Source organism: Sus scrofa, chromosome 10 (assembly GCF_000003025.6).
Source record: "Sus scrofa isolate TJ Tabasco breed Duroc chromosome 10, Sscrofa11.1, whole genome shotgun sequence".
Taxonomy (NCBI): Eukaryota; Metazoa; Chordata; class Mammalia; order Artiodactyla; family Suidae; genus Sus; species Sus scrofa.
Window position 1 is genome coordinate 16,218,639 of NC_010452.4, and position 17,195 is coordinate 16,235,833.

At 39.6% G+C, this 17,195-nt stretch overlaps 1 protein-coding gene across 12 annotated transcripts in view; it reads left to right on the forward strand.

The window, feature by feature from the left end:
• SDCCAG8 (serologically defined colon cancer antigen 8) overlaps positions 1-17,195 on the forward strand; it is a 250,651-nt gene that overhangs the window by 27,461 nt on the left and 205,995 nt on the right. For all 12 annotated transcript variants that reach the window (XR_002336127.1, XM_021064173.1, XM_021064174.1 and 9 more), the window contains one exon: positions 3,503-3,643. Coding sequence is in view for 11 of the 12 variants with exons in the window: in XM_021064173.1 (XP_020919832.1) it covers positions 3,503-3,643 (141 nt within the window). In the remaining variant the exon portion in view is untranslated. The remainder of the gene's footprint in view (positions 1-3,502; positions 3,644-17,195) is intronic.

The following is a 17,195-nucleotide window of genomic DNA, read 5'->3' on the forward strand; positions in this document are numbered from 1 at the left end:
ACCCCTAGCCTGGGAACCTCCATATGCCGCGGGAGCGGCCCAAGAAATAGCAACAACAACAACAAAGATAAAAAGACCAAAAAAAAAAAAATTCCACCTTGGTTGCTTATTATTTTGGTGTCAATTTAAAAATGATACAACCATATCAAAAGTACTTAGAAGTAGCTATTTTGTAAAATAAGTAAATTCTTTTGCTCTTCCTCAAAATAGGCAGCAAACAGTGACTCAATTATTCATAGTGTTCAATATTTACATGATGGCAAAGAAGTAGAAGAAGGGGAAGTGAAGGAAGAAAGGAAATTAGGCAGACAAGTGAATCAGAGGGCAGAAGTGAGTAAGCAAAAGGGGAAGGAAATGATGGGCCAAGCACACATGCTTTGCCATATGAGCAAAGGACACTTGCTGAAGAAAGCTACGCACATGCAGATTATAGGAAGGATAAAGTTGTACAGAGATTATTTTTTGAAAATTCACACGAGCTAAAACATAATGTAAATATTGAAATGACTATTGCAGATAGGTCAGGTGACTTCAATAATCTGTTGAATGTTGGTCTTCTCTATTATTTTATTATTAATAATATTATTGGAGTTCCCATTGTGAGTCAGCAGTATCGAACCCGACTAGTAACCATGAGGTTGCAGGTTCGATCCTTGGCCCTGCACAGTAGGTTAAGGATCCAGCAATTGCTGTGAGCTGCAGTGTGCGTCACAGGTACTGCTCGGATCTGGTGTGGCTGTGGCTGTGGTGTAGGCTGGCAGCTGCAGCTCCGATTGGACCCCTAGCCTGGAACTTCCATATGCCACATGTGTGGCCCTAAAAAGCAAGCAAGCAAACAAAGCAATATTATTACCCCCACTTTTTACTTGTGTAGGTGAACGGAGGCATTTCAGCAGCCTATGCTTGGTGCTCTATTGAGAGTTTTAGTGTGAATGAAACTATTTAGAATATCTTAAATATAAACAGATCAAGAGATACTATCTTTTGTCCTAAACTATTTTTTTTTTTTTTTTTTTTGTCTTTTGTTGTTGTTGTTGCTATTTCTTGGGCCACTCCCACGGCATATGGAGGTTCCCAGGCCAGGGGTTGAATCGGAGCTGTAGCCACCGGCCTACGCCAGAGCCACAGCAACGCGGGATCCAAGCTGCATCTGCAGCCTACACCACAGCTCACGGCAACGCCGGATCGTTAACCCACTGAGCAAGGGCAGGGACCGAACCCACAACCTCATGGTTCCTAGTCGGATTTGTTAACCACTGCGCCACGACGGGAACTCCTGTTCTAAACTATTTTTAATGAGTCTATTACCAGGTTGATGATAAATCTTGCCAAAATTATTGGCAGACTTAAATATGTATTATCAATATTTCTTGTTACCTTTTAAAAAAGAATTGAAGTCATTGATGACTGGTTATGAAGTGCCAGACACTTTATCAAATACTGTATTTACTTATATTATTTCAGTTTTATGACAGCCACACAAGGCAGATGATTAAATTAAGGTTCACAGCAGTTAAGTGCCAGAATATCTGGCCTAATATCACAAAGCTAGGATTCAAACACAGGACTGTCTGACTCCCCAGATCCATTCACCTGGCCTCCAATTAGACCACCTTACTGCCTAGATTAGTAATCTTGAGCCAAATGATCTTTGTTCGCCGTGGAACTGGGACTTGGGTGGTAGCCTACACGACTTTTAGCCTATTTTATGACCTTGCACTTGAAGAAGCGAGCAGATTATTTTTTTCAAACTAAAACCGTTCAAAGAATATTTCATTTCCATCTCCCTTTTTCATTGTCTTTCCTTCTTGAAGGGCTTTGTCTCTAGAGTTCAAACAATTTACCTCCCAGACCCTCATCTGACTCTCTAGCTTCGTCTTCTGACATGCATTGCCTTGCACTTCAATCTTGAGTAATGCTGGATTGCTTAAAATTCTCTGGCGGGCATCATGCTCTTTAAGGCCCTGAGAGTTTTCTCATGATGTTCTCTCTTCTTGGCCTGCCCTTCCCGTCTAGCTTACTCTCTTTGACCCTTCAAAGTATCCCACCAAGGTCAGAACTTCTCCAGAAAACTTTCCGTGAATCTCCAGTTGCTCTCTGCGTCCCTGTCCCCTCTGGCACCGTCCCCTGTGCACACCTCTGGTCTCACACTTGCCGTGTGGAGTTGAAATGATCTCTTTAAGTGTTTCTCTTCATTAGCCTGTAAACTCCTTGGGATAAGGTAGTCTTGCTCATTTTTACCTCCTAATCTCTTAGTACAGCGCCTGAGCATAATAGGTATTATACCAGTGTTTGCATTAAACTGAACCTCCAAAGAATATGGAAGAGCATCTCGGAGTACTACTAGGATGACTGCAGTGTACCACGTTGTCACATGCTGTGACATCACAGTGTAGTTCCATGCTTGAGGACGTGTCTCTCTTATGAATACGGCTGTCTCCTTTGGCCCTCAGCAGGAGTTCCATATTTACTTGTTGAAGAAATTAATATAAGTATTTTAGTTCTTGATTCTCACATAAATTTCCAAGATCTTTGGGCTGCTTATTTCACTGAATGCTGAGAGAATGCCCAGGTTCGCAACCCGGCAGTGGGTACGCCACACTCAGTCTGCAGAGAGGTTTTATTCGTTTGAAAAAAATGACTCAATATTCAATAATGGTTCACATGAAAAGCCAGATGTCTGCCTCATTCTTTTGAAAAATCAGAAGATTTTCTGGTGATAAGTGTTCCGATTGATACATAGCAGCAATGACGACCTGAGTAGTGGCTACTTGCTGTGAAAGATCTGTCATGGCCCCCACTCCTTTTAGAATCCATGACACGCTGACCGCATGTTAGTTCCGTTTATCCCCATTTTTTAAAACTGAAGATAAATAATTTTCTGAAAAGCCAGAGGAGCATAAAGATTTAAGGCATGGACTCTGGAGCTAGATCACCAGGGTTCAGATCCTAGTTTGCCGCTTATTAGCCACTTTCTGTCTCCATGACTTTTAGCAAATGACTCTGTGTGACTCAGTTTCCTTATCTGTAAAATGGAGAGATAACTGTCAAACTTACCTCCTATGGTTGTTGTAATGATTAAATGAGTAAATACATGTGGGGCACATAAAACAGTGTCTGGCACATAGTAGACATCATGTGTATTAAATATTATTATTAGTCATGCCTTTGTGAAATGTGGAAAATGAAGAGGCTTTTGCAAGGAAACAGGTCTTCAGAGAGGCGGGGATAGATTCATTTGTTCAATAAACTGATATCCAGCCCTCTTTGCTCATTTACGTTATTGCCTGTACCTGTAGGAATTTGACTTGGTAACACTTGCTATGAAATATGACCCTAGTAGCCTAAAAATGTAAAATAATTCTTCATTTGTACTTAGAAGGATCTGCTTTTTTAAAAAATTCCTTTCATCACAGGTAATAATCAGCATTCCACTTGCAAAGCATGCATGTTGATTTTAAAGTTAAAAGTCAATTGCAATTACTGTCATATTTCATTTTAGGGAAATGTGCAGAATTCTTGGATTACACCAGATGTAGATTCTAGGGTAGATGAAGCTGCCAGAAGATCACTTTCCCATGGCAATGCAAACGTTATCAACGCTGCATGTGCTGGTGAGGCTGAAAAATGGAAGCTAGAACTGGTGAGTAGTTGGGTACTTTTCTCTTAGGCATCTACTTTTTTGGTACTTTTTTATTGTAAAGTTACATAACTCAGCATTTCCTATTTTAACCATTTTAAAAATTTACCATTTAACCACTTCAAGTGTACGGTTCATTTGCAGTAAGTACACTCACAATGTTGTGCAACCATCAACACTATTCATTTCCAGAACTTTTTCATCATCCCCAAAACTCTGTACCCATTAAACAATAACTCCCATTCTCCCCCTTCCCCAAATCCTTGGTAACCTTTTCTACTTCCTGTCTTTATGAATTTGCCTATTCTGGGTACTTCATATAAGTGGAATCAAACAGTATTTCTCCGTTTATGTCTGGCTTATTTTGTTTAGGATAGAGTTTTCAGGGTTCATCCGTGTTGTAATATGTATCCTATGTTTTCTTTTTAAGGGTGAATAATATTCCATTGCACATGTATACCACACGTTCTTGATCCATTCACTTGTTAATGTATTTGGGTTTTTTTAACCTTTTGGCTGCTGCGAATAAGGCTGCAGTGAACATTGTTGCACAACTATCTGTTTGAGGCCCTTCTTTCAAGGCTTTTAGGTATATACCCAGAAATGAAGTTGTTCATTCTTTTTTCTTTCTGTGTCGCTGACTCAGTTTCAGTTGTCTGTCTTCAAGTTCACTAATTCTTTGTTCTACTGCCCAGCTCTAAAATCCCTGTAGTGAATTTTTCATTTTAGTTTTTGTTCTTCTCAGCTCCAGAATTTGTTCGGTTTCTTTTTATAATTCCCTTTCCTGGCTTCCTTTAGTTCTTTGTCCATGTTTTCGCTTAGTACTTAACTATGAGTACGTATTTAAGACAGTTTTATTTATTTATTTATTTATTTTTTTAGTAGTTATTTCCCCTATACAATTCTTTTTTCTGCTATACAGCATGGTGACCCAGTTACACATACATGTACACATTTCTATTTTCACACATCATCACACTCCATCATAAGTGACTAGACATAGTTCCCAGTGCTGCACAGCAGGATCTCATTGCTTATCCATTCCAAATGCAATAGTTTGTATCTATTAGCTCCAATCTCCCCAACCACCCTACTCCCTCCCTCTCCCCCTGGGCAACCGCAAGTCTATTCTCCAAGTCCATGATTTTCTTTTCTGTGAAAGGTTCATTTGTGCCTTATATTAGATTCCAGATACTGCAATGAATATGCGGGTACATGTAAGACAGTTGATTTAAAGTTTTTGTCTAGTACGTCTGATGTCTGTGGTTTCATGAGCATGGGTTCTGTCAATTTATTCTATGTTGAGTAAGCCATTTTTTTCTTTTTTTTTTAATGGTTGGTGATTTTGTTGTTAAAAATTGGGCATTGAACTGCTATACTGTGGTACCTCTGGGAATCAGATACCCCATTTTTCTAAGGTTTTCTGTCTTTTTTATTGTTGAAGGTCGTATTAGTCTTTTTGAGAGTTTTCCAAACTATTGCTATAAAAACTTGTCATGTGTGATCATTGAGGTTTCATTAGCTCACTCATTTGTTTCACAAAGATTTTCTTGAATGCTAGGAGCTGAAACAAACAAACAACAATGACAACAGAAACACCAAAACGTCCCCCCACCACCAAATGTAAGAACTAACTCTCCCAGCCTCTTGAAGTTTGGCTGTGCTGGGATATTCATTCACCGTTCAGCTAGGCTTGCTCTGAGCCTAGAGAGCAACCTGAAGGGAAAACTTAAGGTCTTCTCAGCACTTTTCTGACCATGCTTCTTCCCTGAGCATGTTTATGGCTTTCTAATTTCCCCATATGTACAGATGCTTTTTTTTTTAGGGCTGAATCAGCAGGGTATGGAAGTCCCCAGGCTAAGGGTCAAATCGGAGCTGTGGCTACCAGCCTACACCACAGCCACAGCAACAGGAGATCCGAGCTGCATCTGTGACCTGCACCACAGCTCACAGCAATGCCGGATCCTTAACCCACTGAGTGAGGCCAGGCATTGAACCTGCGTCCTCATGAATGCTAGTTGGGTTTGTTACCACTGAGCCATGACAGGAACTCCTACACAGATGCTTTTGAATTTCCTAATTTCCCAAAGATTCTAAAATAATTCTAAGAGAAAATGATACTTTTAAGTCCTTTCATCTATTTAAAAATAACACTCTAAACAGAATGTTCCAGGGGAAGATAAGATGAATCATGGGTCAGCTCTCATTGTCATCTACAGGTGTCACTGTTAGAGTTTTCTAAAGGCTCGTTCTGGTCCCAGTCTTCCTCTACTTTCTCGTTCCCTAATCCAAGATATATTCTACTATTTAGGAATGAATTCCTTTTAAAAAACAATCTGAAAGACTAAATAAGTTGTATGATTTTTTTTCCCTAGCTGAATTTGCGACGATAACTGTCTAATCCCCGTAGGATGAAGACCGAACTTCCAAGTCATCTGCACTTTGCCTCAGACTACCTTTCTAGACCCACTTCTCACTCTGCTGTCACTCTGACAAGTGTTGGCTGTAAGCATTAGGGCCTCTCACTATTTGCTGCTTTATAAACTTCCTACCCAGTGTCTTTTCTCTCTGAAGAATTGACTTCAGCTTTTGCAGTTATCCCTCCCTGAAATGTTTCCTTCTTGTCCTCTACCTGATAAAATGTCTCCAGCCTGCCACACTTAGTTCAAATGTTCTCTTTTATTGTACCTTCCCTGAGTCTGTTTCCATTCCTCCTTTTCCCACATTAGCATTAATTCCCCTCTTACGTATTCTCTTAGTGTTTTGTTTAACTATTATGGATTCATTTTTTAATCCTGTTTGTGTCAAAGGTCAGTCTCTGCATCTGTGTGCTTCAGATCTTTCTCATTTTTTCCCCCAGGGCTTTCACTCCTGCATTTGTCTTCTCTTGCTGTTGTATCTTTTCTCCCTCTTTTTTCTATTTTTTTATTTTTGTCTTTTCTAGGGCTGCACCCATGGCATATGGAGGTTCCCAGGCTAGGGGTTGAATCGGAGCTGTAGCCGCTGGCTTGCACCACAGCCACAGTCACACGCGATCCTTAACCCCACTAAGCGAGGCCAGGGATCGAACCCGCAACCTCATGGTTCCTACTCGGATTCGTTAACCACTGAGCCATGACAGGAACTCCCTTTTCTCCCTCTTGACTAGGTTATTTTCAGCAAAATGTGTGCTTTACTAACTCCCATCTTAAAGAAAAAAAAAAAACAAAATATATTCTGTGGATTATACATTCCCATTGAATTATCACCCTGTTATTGCTCGCTTCATACCACAATCTTTCCAAGCAGTTGCCTGCATTCATGCTCTGTTCCTCCCCTCCCATTCTCTCATCAACTTACTTCATTTGAGCGTCTATCCTCAGTGTTCCCATAACCTTTTATTTTGAGGTCATTAATAACCCTAGTCTTCACCTTCCTGAACCTTGCAGCAGCATTGTGTCATATGTACATCAGTTGATCATGGCATCATTCGATGTTTCTAATGACACAATTTAACTAAATTCAGGAAAAAAGTATAGAAAACAAAAACACAGCTTACCGATTTGTCTCTAAATGAACAACCATGTCATTGTCACCGGTAAGATAGATCACATTACCAAGTCCCAGAATGCCGGAGGCCAGCTCCAGCGGCCAGGGAGTGTACACTTTTCCTGAAGGAGAGGGACATGCGTCGGCTTTTGCAACGGAGACAGCCTCTTTGTCCCTTTTTTCAGGGCGCTGGACTGCTCACATTTTATTGGCATAAGTGGTTGATTATATAGACAGTTTCTAACTACAGATTACATCATAGTGTTAAAAGTACATCAGTTAACTTTTACATGGTACAGCAGCTATACATCACGTTCTAAGATCTTTGTCTTCACTAAATTTAGTGAGTATGATTTAAGGGCAATTAGGTACAATACATCATGTGGAAAGGAGGAGACTCAGTACAAATCATCCATGGCCAGCCAGTCTCCACAAGTTGAAGAGGTCACAGACGCAAGAATTTGGCATTCACAAATCTTGTTTTCAGACTGGTGCTTATCTTTAAAGCGTTATGGCAAGGAGACAGTGTAAGAAAATATAAACCAACTTAACTAGATATCACTTAAAAGCTTCTATAACTCATAGCTAGGTGTCTTTTGATCAAGAATAATATATGTTTAACTTCTATGAACCTCATTGAAATCCTAACTCTAAAGTTTACTGTATAACTAGTTAGTAGCTAAACACTATGTTTTAATTAAGTTGGATTTAAGTAGCAGAAAGTCCTTTAGGATGAAATTCTTATTATATTATTTATTTATTTATTTATTTTTGTCTTTTTGCCATTTTCTTGGGCCGCTCTCACGGCATATGGAGGTTCCCAGGGTAGGGGTTGAATCGGAGCTGTAGCCACCAGCCTACACCAGAGCCACAGCAACTCGGGATCCGAGCCGCGTCTGCAACCTACACCACAGCTCATGGCAACGCCGGATCGTTAACCCACTGAGCAAGGGCAAGGATCGAACCCGCAACCTCATGGTTCCTAGTCAGATTCGTTAACCACTGCGCCACGACGGGAACTCCGAAATTCTTATTATATTATTGTTGTAATTTTGTTAAATCACAAATCACCACAGGAAAGTAAGAATAGTAAGGAAATAATCAGGAAAGACTGAGGAAAACTGAATAACAAATAAAACAGCAGGAAAGACTAGGTCACCTGAGAAACAATCCACGTTCTCCGGCGCAAACATGGAAATTATTTTCCCAGAAAAGCCCCAGTTCTTCCCCATCAACATCAAAATGAGAGCTGTGTAACCTGAGGCCTGCCCTCGGCTTGTACCATACAGACAGGCTTTCATCCTGACCAGAAGCCCACCTTCGGCATGTACCGTTCAGGTGAGCTCCCTTCCTTGATTAGGAACCTGCCTTCAGGTTTTTCTGCTGTCAGGCATGGTCCTTTTTTTGAGTCCCTGCATCTTCTTGGCTCCCCACACCAGAAGCCCTTTTTATGCCCACTCCCAATCACTGCCTGCTCTTTCTCTTAAAGCTAATCACTGTCTGAACTTTTATGAAAATTGCCTGAGCATGCCTCTAAACACTGGTGTCACTTTCTGCCTGTGCTTTGTTTTGTTTTTGTCTTTTTAGGACCACACCAATGGCATATGGAAGTTCCCAGACTAGGGGTTGAATCGGAGCTATAGCCTCTGGCCTATACCACAGCCACAGCAGCACCAGAGCTATAGCCTCTGAAACCTACACCACAGCTCATGGCAAAGCTTGTACCTTAACGCACTGAGCAAGGCCAGGGATCAAACCTGTGTCCTCATGGATACTAGTCAGATTCGTTTCCACTGAGCCACTATGGGAGCTCCTCTGCCTGGTTTTTATTTCTTAATCTTTTTTATTATTTTTTTTTAAGATCATAGCTTTATTGACATGCCATACAATTGCCCCTTTATATTTTTGTTTGTTTTTCATTTACTCAATGAATTTATCACATTTGTAGTTGTGCAGTGATCATCACAATCCAGTTTTATAAGATTTCCATCCCACAACCCCAGCGCATCCCCCCACCCCCCCAAACTGTCTCCTCCGGAGACCATAAGTTGTTCAATATCTGTGAGTCAGCATCTGTTCTGCAAAGAAGTTCTGTCTGTCCTTTTTTCAGATTCCACATGTCAGTGAAAGCATTGGATATTGGTGTCTCATTGTATGGCTGACTTCACTTAGCATGACAGTTTCTAGGTCCATCCATGTTGCTAAAAATACTGGTATTCCTTTCCTTTTAATGACTGAGTAATATTCCATTGTGTATGTGTTCCACATCTTCTTGATCCACTCCTCTGTTGATGGAAATTTAGGTTGTTTCCATGTCTTGGCTATTGAAAATAGGGCTGCAATGAACATTGGAGTCCATGTGTCTTTGTGAGTCATGGTTTTCTCTGGATAGATGCCCAGGCGTGGGATTGCCAGAACAAATGGTAGTTCTATTTTGAGTTTTCTGAGGCATCTCCACACTGTTTTCCACAGTGGTTGCACCAATTTACATTCCCACCAACAGTGTCATAGGGTTTCTTTTTCTCCACACCCTCTCCAGCACTTCTTGTTTGTAGACTTTTGGATGATGGCCATTCTGGCTGGTAAGGTGGTACTCAGAGTGGTTTTGATTTGCGTTTCTCTAATAATGAGTGATGTTGAACATCTTTTCATGTGTTTTTTGACCATCTGTATGTCTTCTTTGGAGAACTGTCTGTTTAGATCTTCTGTCCATTTTTTGATGGGGTTGTTTGTTTTTTTGGTATTGAGCTGTAGGAGGTATTTATAAATTTTGGAGATGAATCCCTTGTCAGTAGATTCACTTGCAAAGATTTTCTCCCATTCTGTGGGTTGTCTTTTCATTTTGTTTAGGGTTTCTGTTGCTGTACAGAAACTTTGAAGTTTGAGTAGGTGCCATTTGTTTATTTTTGTTTTTATTGTCATTACTCTAGGAGGTGGATCTGAGAAGATGTTGCTATTTATGTCAGAGAGTGTTTGGCCTATGTTTTTCTCTGAGAGTTTTATAGTGTCTGGTCTTAAATCCATTTTGAGTTGATTTTTGTGTATGGTGTTAGGGAGTGTTCTGATTTCATTCTTTTCCATGTGGCTGTCCAGTTTCCAAAGCAGCACTTATTGAAGGGACTGTCTTTTCTCCATTGTCTATTCTTGCCTCCTTTGTCATAGATTAGTTGGCTGTAGGTACGTGAGTTTAATTCTGGGCTCTCTGTTCTGTTCTACTGATCTATGTTTCTGTCTTTGTGCCAGTACCATATGGTTTTGCTGAGTATTGCTTTGTAGTATAGTCTGAAGTCCGGGAGCCTGATTCCTTCAGCTCCATGTTTCTTTTTCAGGATGTCTTTGGCTATTCTGGGTCTTTTGTGCTTCCAAACAAACTTTAAAATATTTTGTTCGAGTTCTGTGAAAAATGTCCTTGGTAATTTGATAGGGATTGCATTGAATCTGTAGACTGCCTTGGGTAGTATAGTCATTTTGATAATATTAAATCCTCCAATCCACAAGCATGGTATGTCTTTCCATCTGTTTGTGTCCTCTTTGATTTCTTTCATCAGTGTCTTGTAGTTTTCAGAGTATAAGTCTTTTGACTCTTTAGGTAGGTTTACTCCAAGGTATTTTATTCTTTTGGATGCAATGGTAAATGAGATTGCTTCTCTAATTTCTCTTTCTGGTCTTTCATTGTTAGTGTATAGAAATGCCATCAATTTCTGGAGTTCCCGTCGTGGCACAGTGGTTAACGAATCCGACTAGGAACCATGAGGTTGCGGGTTCGGTCCCTGCCCTTGCTCTGTGGGTTAACGATCTGGAGTTGCCGTGAGCTGTGGTGTAGGTTGCAGATGCGGCTCGGATCCCGCGTTGCTGTGGCTCTGGCGTAGGCCGGTGGCTACAGCTCCGATTGGACCCCTAGCCTGGGAACCTCCATATGCCATAGGAGCGGCCCAAGAAATAGCAAAAAGAGACAAAAAAAAAAAAAAAAAAAAAAAAAAAAAAAAGAAATGCCATCAATTTCTGTGTATTAATTTTGTATCTTGCGACTTTGCTGAATTCATTGATGAGTTCTAACAGTTTTCTGGTAGAGTCTTTAGGATTTTCTAGCTATAGTATCATGTCATATGGAAATAGAGTTTTACTTCTTCCTTTCCAACTTGGATTCCTTTTATTTCTTTTTCTTCTCCTATTGACACGGCTAGGACTTCCAAAACTGTGTTTAACAGTAGTGGCAAGAGAGGACATCCTTGTCTTGTTCCTAATCTCAGCAGGAATTCTTTCAACTTTTCACCGTTGAGAATGATGTTAGCTGCGGGTTTGTCATATATGGCCTTTATTATGTTGAGGTAGATTCCCTCTATGCCCACTTCCTGAAGGTTTTTTTTTTAAATCAGAAATGGGTGTTGGATTTTATCAGGCTTTTCTGTGTCTATTGAGAGGATCATATGGTTTTTATGCTTCAGTTTGTTAATATGGTATATCACACTGATTGATTTTCGGATATTGAACCCTTGCATCCCTGGGATAAATCCCACTTGATCATGATGTACAATCCTTTTAATGTGTTGTTGGATGCGGTTTGCTAGTATTTCGTTGAGGACTTTTGCATCGATGTTCATCAGTGAAATTGGCCTGTAGTTTTCTTTTTTTGAGGTATCTTTGTCTGGTTTTGGTATCAGGGCGATGGTGGCCTCATAGAATGAGTTTGGGAGTGCTCCTTCCTCAGCATATTTTGACATAGTTTCAGAAGGATAGGTGTTAGCTCTTCTCTAAATGTTTGATAGAATTCGCCTCTGAAGCCATCTGTTCCTGGACTTTTGTTTGTTGGAAGTTTTTAAATCACAGTTTCAATTTCAGTTCTTGTGATGGGTCCGTTCATCTTTTCTATTTCATCTTGCTTTAGTCTTGGAAGATTGTACTTTTCTAAGAATTTGTCCATTTCTTTTTTGTTTTCTGTTTTATTGGCCTAGAGTTGCATATAGTAGTCTCTTAATGATCCTTTGTATTTCTGTGATGTCCATTGTTACTTCTCCTTTTTCATTTCTAATTTTATTGATTTGAGTCTTTCTTTTTTTCTTGATTAATCTGGCTAAGGGTTTATCAATTTTGTTGATCTTTTCAAAGAACCGGCTTTTCGTTTCATTGATCTTTTCTGTGGTTTTCTTTGTTTCTATTTCATTGATTTCTGTTCTGATCTTTATGATTTCTTTCCTTCTACTAACTTTAAGTCTTGTCTGTTCTCTCTCGAGCTGCTTTAGATGAGCTTTTTCTTGTTTTCTGAGGTGGGCTTGTATTGCTATAAACTTTCCCCTCAGAACAGCTTTTGCTGCATCCCATAGGTTTGGGAGTGTCATATCTTCGTTGTCATTTGCTGCTAGGTATTGTTTAATTTCCTCTTTGATTTCTTCAGGGATCCATTGGTTTTTTAGTAGCATGTTATTCAGTCTCCACGTGTTGGTGATTTTTGCAGTTTTTTTCTTGTTGTTGATGTCCAGTCATATAGCATTGTGGGAAAATTTGCTTGATATGATTTCAATTCTCTTAAAGTTACTGAGGTTGGATTAGTAGCCCAAGATGTGATCCATCTTAGAGAATGTTCCATGTGCACTTGAGAAGAATGTGTATTCTGTTGCTTTTGGATGGAAGGTCCTGTAAATATCTGCTAAGTCCATCTGGTCTAATGCTTCATTCAGGGCCTGTGTTTCTTTATTGATTTTCTGTCTGGATGATCTGTCCTTTGCTGTAAGTGGGGTGTCAAATTCTCCCACTATGATTATGTTATTGTCAATTTGTCCTTTTAAAGTTGTTAGCAGTTGCCTTATATATTGTGAACCTGTGCTGGGTGCGTAGATATTTAAAATTGTTATATCTTCTTCTTGGATTGATCCTTTGATCATTATGTAATGTCCTTCTTTGTCCCTTAAAATATTCTTCATTTTTAAGTCTATTTTGTCTGATACGAGTATTGCTACTCCAGCTTTCTTTTGATTCCCATTTGCATGAAATATTTTCTTCCATCCTCTCACTTTCAGTTTGTATGTGTCTCTAGAAGTGAAGTGGGTCTCTTGAAGACAGCATATATATGGGTCTGATTTTTGTATCCATTCAGCCAGTCTGTGTCTTTTGGTTAGGGCATTTAGTTGATTAACATTTAAGGTAATTATTGATATGTATGTTCTTATGGCCATTTTATTAATTGCTTTGGATTTGTTTTTGTTGCTCTTTTTTCTTCCCTTCTTCTCTTGTTTTCTCCTCTTCTGGTTTGATGACTAACTTTAGTGTTGTGTTTGAGTGGATTTTTCATATTTGTGTATCAATTGTAGATTTTTGGCTTGAAGTTATTCTGTAGTTTTTATATAAGAGTCTATATGAGATTGTTTTAAGTTGTTGTTCTCTTAATTTTAGGTTCATCTCCAGTGTCCTGCATTTGTACCCACCTCTTCTCATGATTTCTGATTTTGGTGGCATAATTGTGCATGGATGATTTCATATCTTTACTGTATATATATATATCCTTTACTGGTGAGCCTTGTCATTTGTGGTATTTTTGTTTCCTGTTGCTGTCTTTTCTTTTCTGCTTAGAGAAGTTCCTTTAGTATTTGTTGTAAGGCTGGTTTAGTGTTGCTGAATTCTCTCAGCTTTTGCTTATCTGTGAAGGTTTTGATTTCTCCTTCAAATCTGAATGAGAGCCTTGCTAGGTAGAGTAATCTTGGTTGGAGGCTTTTTCCTTTCATCACGTTAAGTATATCATGCCACTCCTTCTGACCTGCAGAGTTTCTGCTGAAAAATCTTCCCATAACCCTATTGGGGTTCCCTTGTTTGTGACTTGTTTCTTTTCCCTAGCTGCTTTCAAGATTTTCTCTTTGGTCAGTTTGATTAATATGTGTCTCAGTGTATTCCTCCTTGGGTTTATTTTGTATGGTACTCATTGTGCTTCCTGGATTTGAGTGAGTGGTTCCTTCCCCATGTTAGGGAAGTTTTCAGCTATTATCTCTTGGAATATTTTTTCTGTCCCCTTCTCTCTCTCTTTTCCTTCTGGCACCCCTATAATATGGATTTTAGTGCATTTCACATTGTCCCAGAGTTCTCTGAGACTCTCTTCATTTGTTTTCAATCTTTTTTCTCTTTTCTGTTCTGCATCGGTAATTTCCACTAATCTGTCCTCCACCTCGCTTATTTGTTCTTCTGCCTCCTGTATTCTGCTGTTAGCTGCTTCTAGTGAATTTTTTATTTCAGTTATTGTATTTTGCATCTCTTCTTGTTTAAGTTTTATATCTTGTAACTCTTTGGTCAGTGTTTCCTGTAAGTTATCCATCTTTGCCTCCAGTTTATTTCCAATGCCTTGCATCATCTTAAGCATCAACAATCTAGTCTTTTTCCTGGAGGCCAAGAATCTCCTCATCACTTAGCAGATTTTCTGGGGTTTTTCCTTTCTCCCTCATCTGAGTTATAGTTCTCTGTCTTTTCATTTTTATAGGTTTTTGGTGTGGTGACCTTTTTACAGATAATAGGGTCGTAGCCTCTCTTACTTCTGGTGTCTGCCCCCCTTGTGTCTGAAGTCAGTATGGGGGCTTGCTGTAGGCTTCCTGATGGGAGGGGCTGATGCCTGCCCACTGGTAGGTGGAGCTGATTCTAATCCCTCTGGTGGTGGGGCTTCGTCTCTGGATGGGATTAGAGGCAGCTGTATGCCTGAGGGGTCTTTAGGTAGCCTGTTTACTGAGGAGTGGGGCTGTGATCCCACCTGGATTGTTGTTTGCCCTAGGGCTTCTCAGTGCTGAGGGTGGGGCCAGATTTTTCCCAAAATGGTCACCTCCAGAGAAAGGTATGCTGCTGAATATTCCCGAGAGCTTTGCCTTCAATGTCCTTCCCTCACAACAAGCCACATTCACCCCTGTTTTCGATGTCCTCCAAGAACTGCAGTCGGGTTTGACTTAGGCTCCTGTGGAGACCTCGCTCTTCCCTGGGACCCAGTGCACGTGAAAGTCTGTGTGTGCCTTTTAAGAGTGGGGTCTCCATTTCCCCCAGTCCCATGGAGCTCCTGCGCACAAGCCCCGCTGGCCCTCAGTGCCAGATGCTCCAGGGGCTCTTTCTCCCAGTGCCAGATCCCTGCACGTGGGAGTTTGATGTGGGGCTCAGAACTCTCACTCCTGTAGGTGAGTCTCTGTGAACCAGTTAGTTTTCAGTCTGTGGGGCTTCCCACCCAGGAGGTATGGGGTTGTTTATATCATGTATTCGCCCCTCCTACCTCTTTGTCTTCTGCAGTAGGATATCTTTTTGAAGGTTTCTTGTCCATTTGGTTGAAGATTGTTCAGCCTTTAGTTGTCAATTTTGTTGATTTTAGTAGAGAAGTTGAGCTCCAGTCCTTCTATTCTGCCATGTTAATCCCATCTACAATTATCCTCTGCCTGGATTTTAAAACATGATAAATATTGAATCACATGTATGTATTCTTTTGTGTCTAGCTTTTTTGTTCACATTGTATTTGTTAGATTCACATATGTTTTGTATGTGGTAGAAATTTATTCATTTTCAATGAGGGGTGTATTTTATGAATATAACACGTTTAATGTATCAGTTCCATTATTGAAAGATATTTTTATTTTTTCAGTTAGGGGCTGTTGCCAGTATTGCTGCTCTGAACATTCTTTCTTATGTCAGTTCGTGTGCATGGCACTCATTTATGTTGAGTATGTACCTTGGGATGTTGTTGGTCTTAGGGTATGGATATGTTTGATTTGAGTAGATAAGGGCAAGCTTTTCCAGGGTGGCTTTTATAAGTTTACACCTCTGTCAGCAGTGTGTGTGACACCATAGCTGCATCTTCTTGCCAACACATGATATTATGTTTTGGGGGTAGGCCTACAGTGTTACCTCATTGTGGTTTTCATTTGCATTTCTCTGATTGCTCGTGTAATTGAATATCTTCTCCTATATTTATTGGCTATTTGATGTCTTCTTTTGTGAGATGCCTGTTCAAATATCCTTATTATTTTGAATTATCTGAAGTTTTTTTTTAGAAGTTCCTAATGGATACAAGCCTTTTGTTGGTTATATCTATTGAAACATACACCTAAAGAAAATTATCAAGAGAGTTCAAAGGCAAATTCTTGACTAGAATTTATTCATTTTAATGTGGTCCAGTTACCAGTGTTTTCCCTTTATGGTTTAGTGCTTTTTGTGTCCTATATAAAAAAAATGCTTCCATGGACTATTCCTCCTCCATGAAAAAGAATGAAAATATGTCATTGGTAGCAACATAGATGGGCCTAGAGACTCTCATACTCAGTGAAGTAAGTCAGACAGAAATACAAGCTGTATGATACCACTTATATGCAAAATCTAAAAAATAGTACCAATGAATTTATACACAAGACAAAAATGGACTCACAGACATAGAAAATAAACTTACGGTTACCAAAGTGGAGGGGGACGGAAAGAGGGACAAATTAGGAATATGAGATTAACTACTACTTCTGCCATTAACTACTACTGTTAAAATACTTTTTGTATAGTAGTACAAACTAGTATACGACTACAAACTACTATACAAAAAATCGATAAGCAAGTAGGATTTACTGTATAGCACAGGGAACTATGTTCAGTAGCTTGTAATAACCTATAGTGGAATATAATCTGAAAATGTGTTTAACTGAAACACCTTGCTGTACACCTGAAACTAGCACAATATCATAAATCAACTATACTTCCATTAAAAAATGGAACAAAGTTTAACTCTAAACCAAGAGAAAATTCTGTCAATTTTACTTTTATGCAGCTTTGTACTAAGTCTTTTCTGTCTTTGCTACTTGCTTACTCTTGTGCATGAGCTTATCTCTTACCTATTTATTTGCAGTGTCTTTGTTTGTGATGCTCCCTTTTTCCATCCTTCAGAGTAATTTAAGATTAAATTCTGATAAAAAGATTTCAATGTCCATCCAATGCCGAAACTACATGGGGACTACATGAGTTCTTTATACATTTATTTATTTATTTATTTGCTCTTTTTGTCTTTTTAGGGTCACACCCTCAGCATATGGAGGTTCCC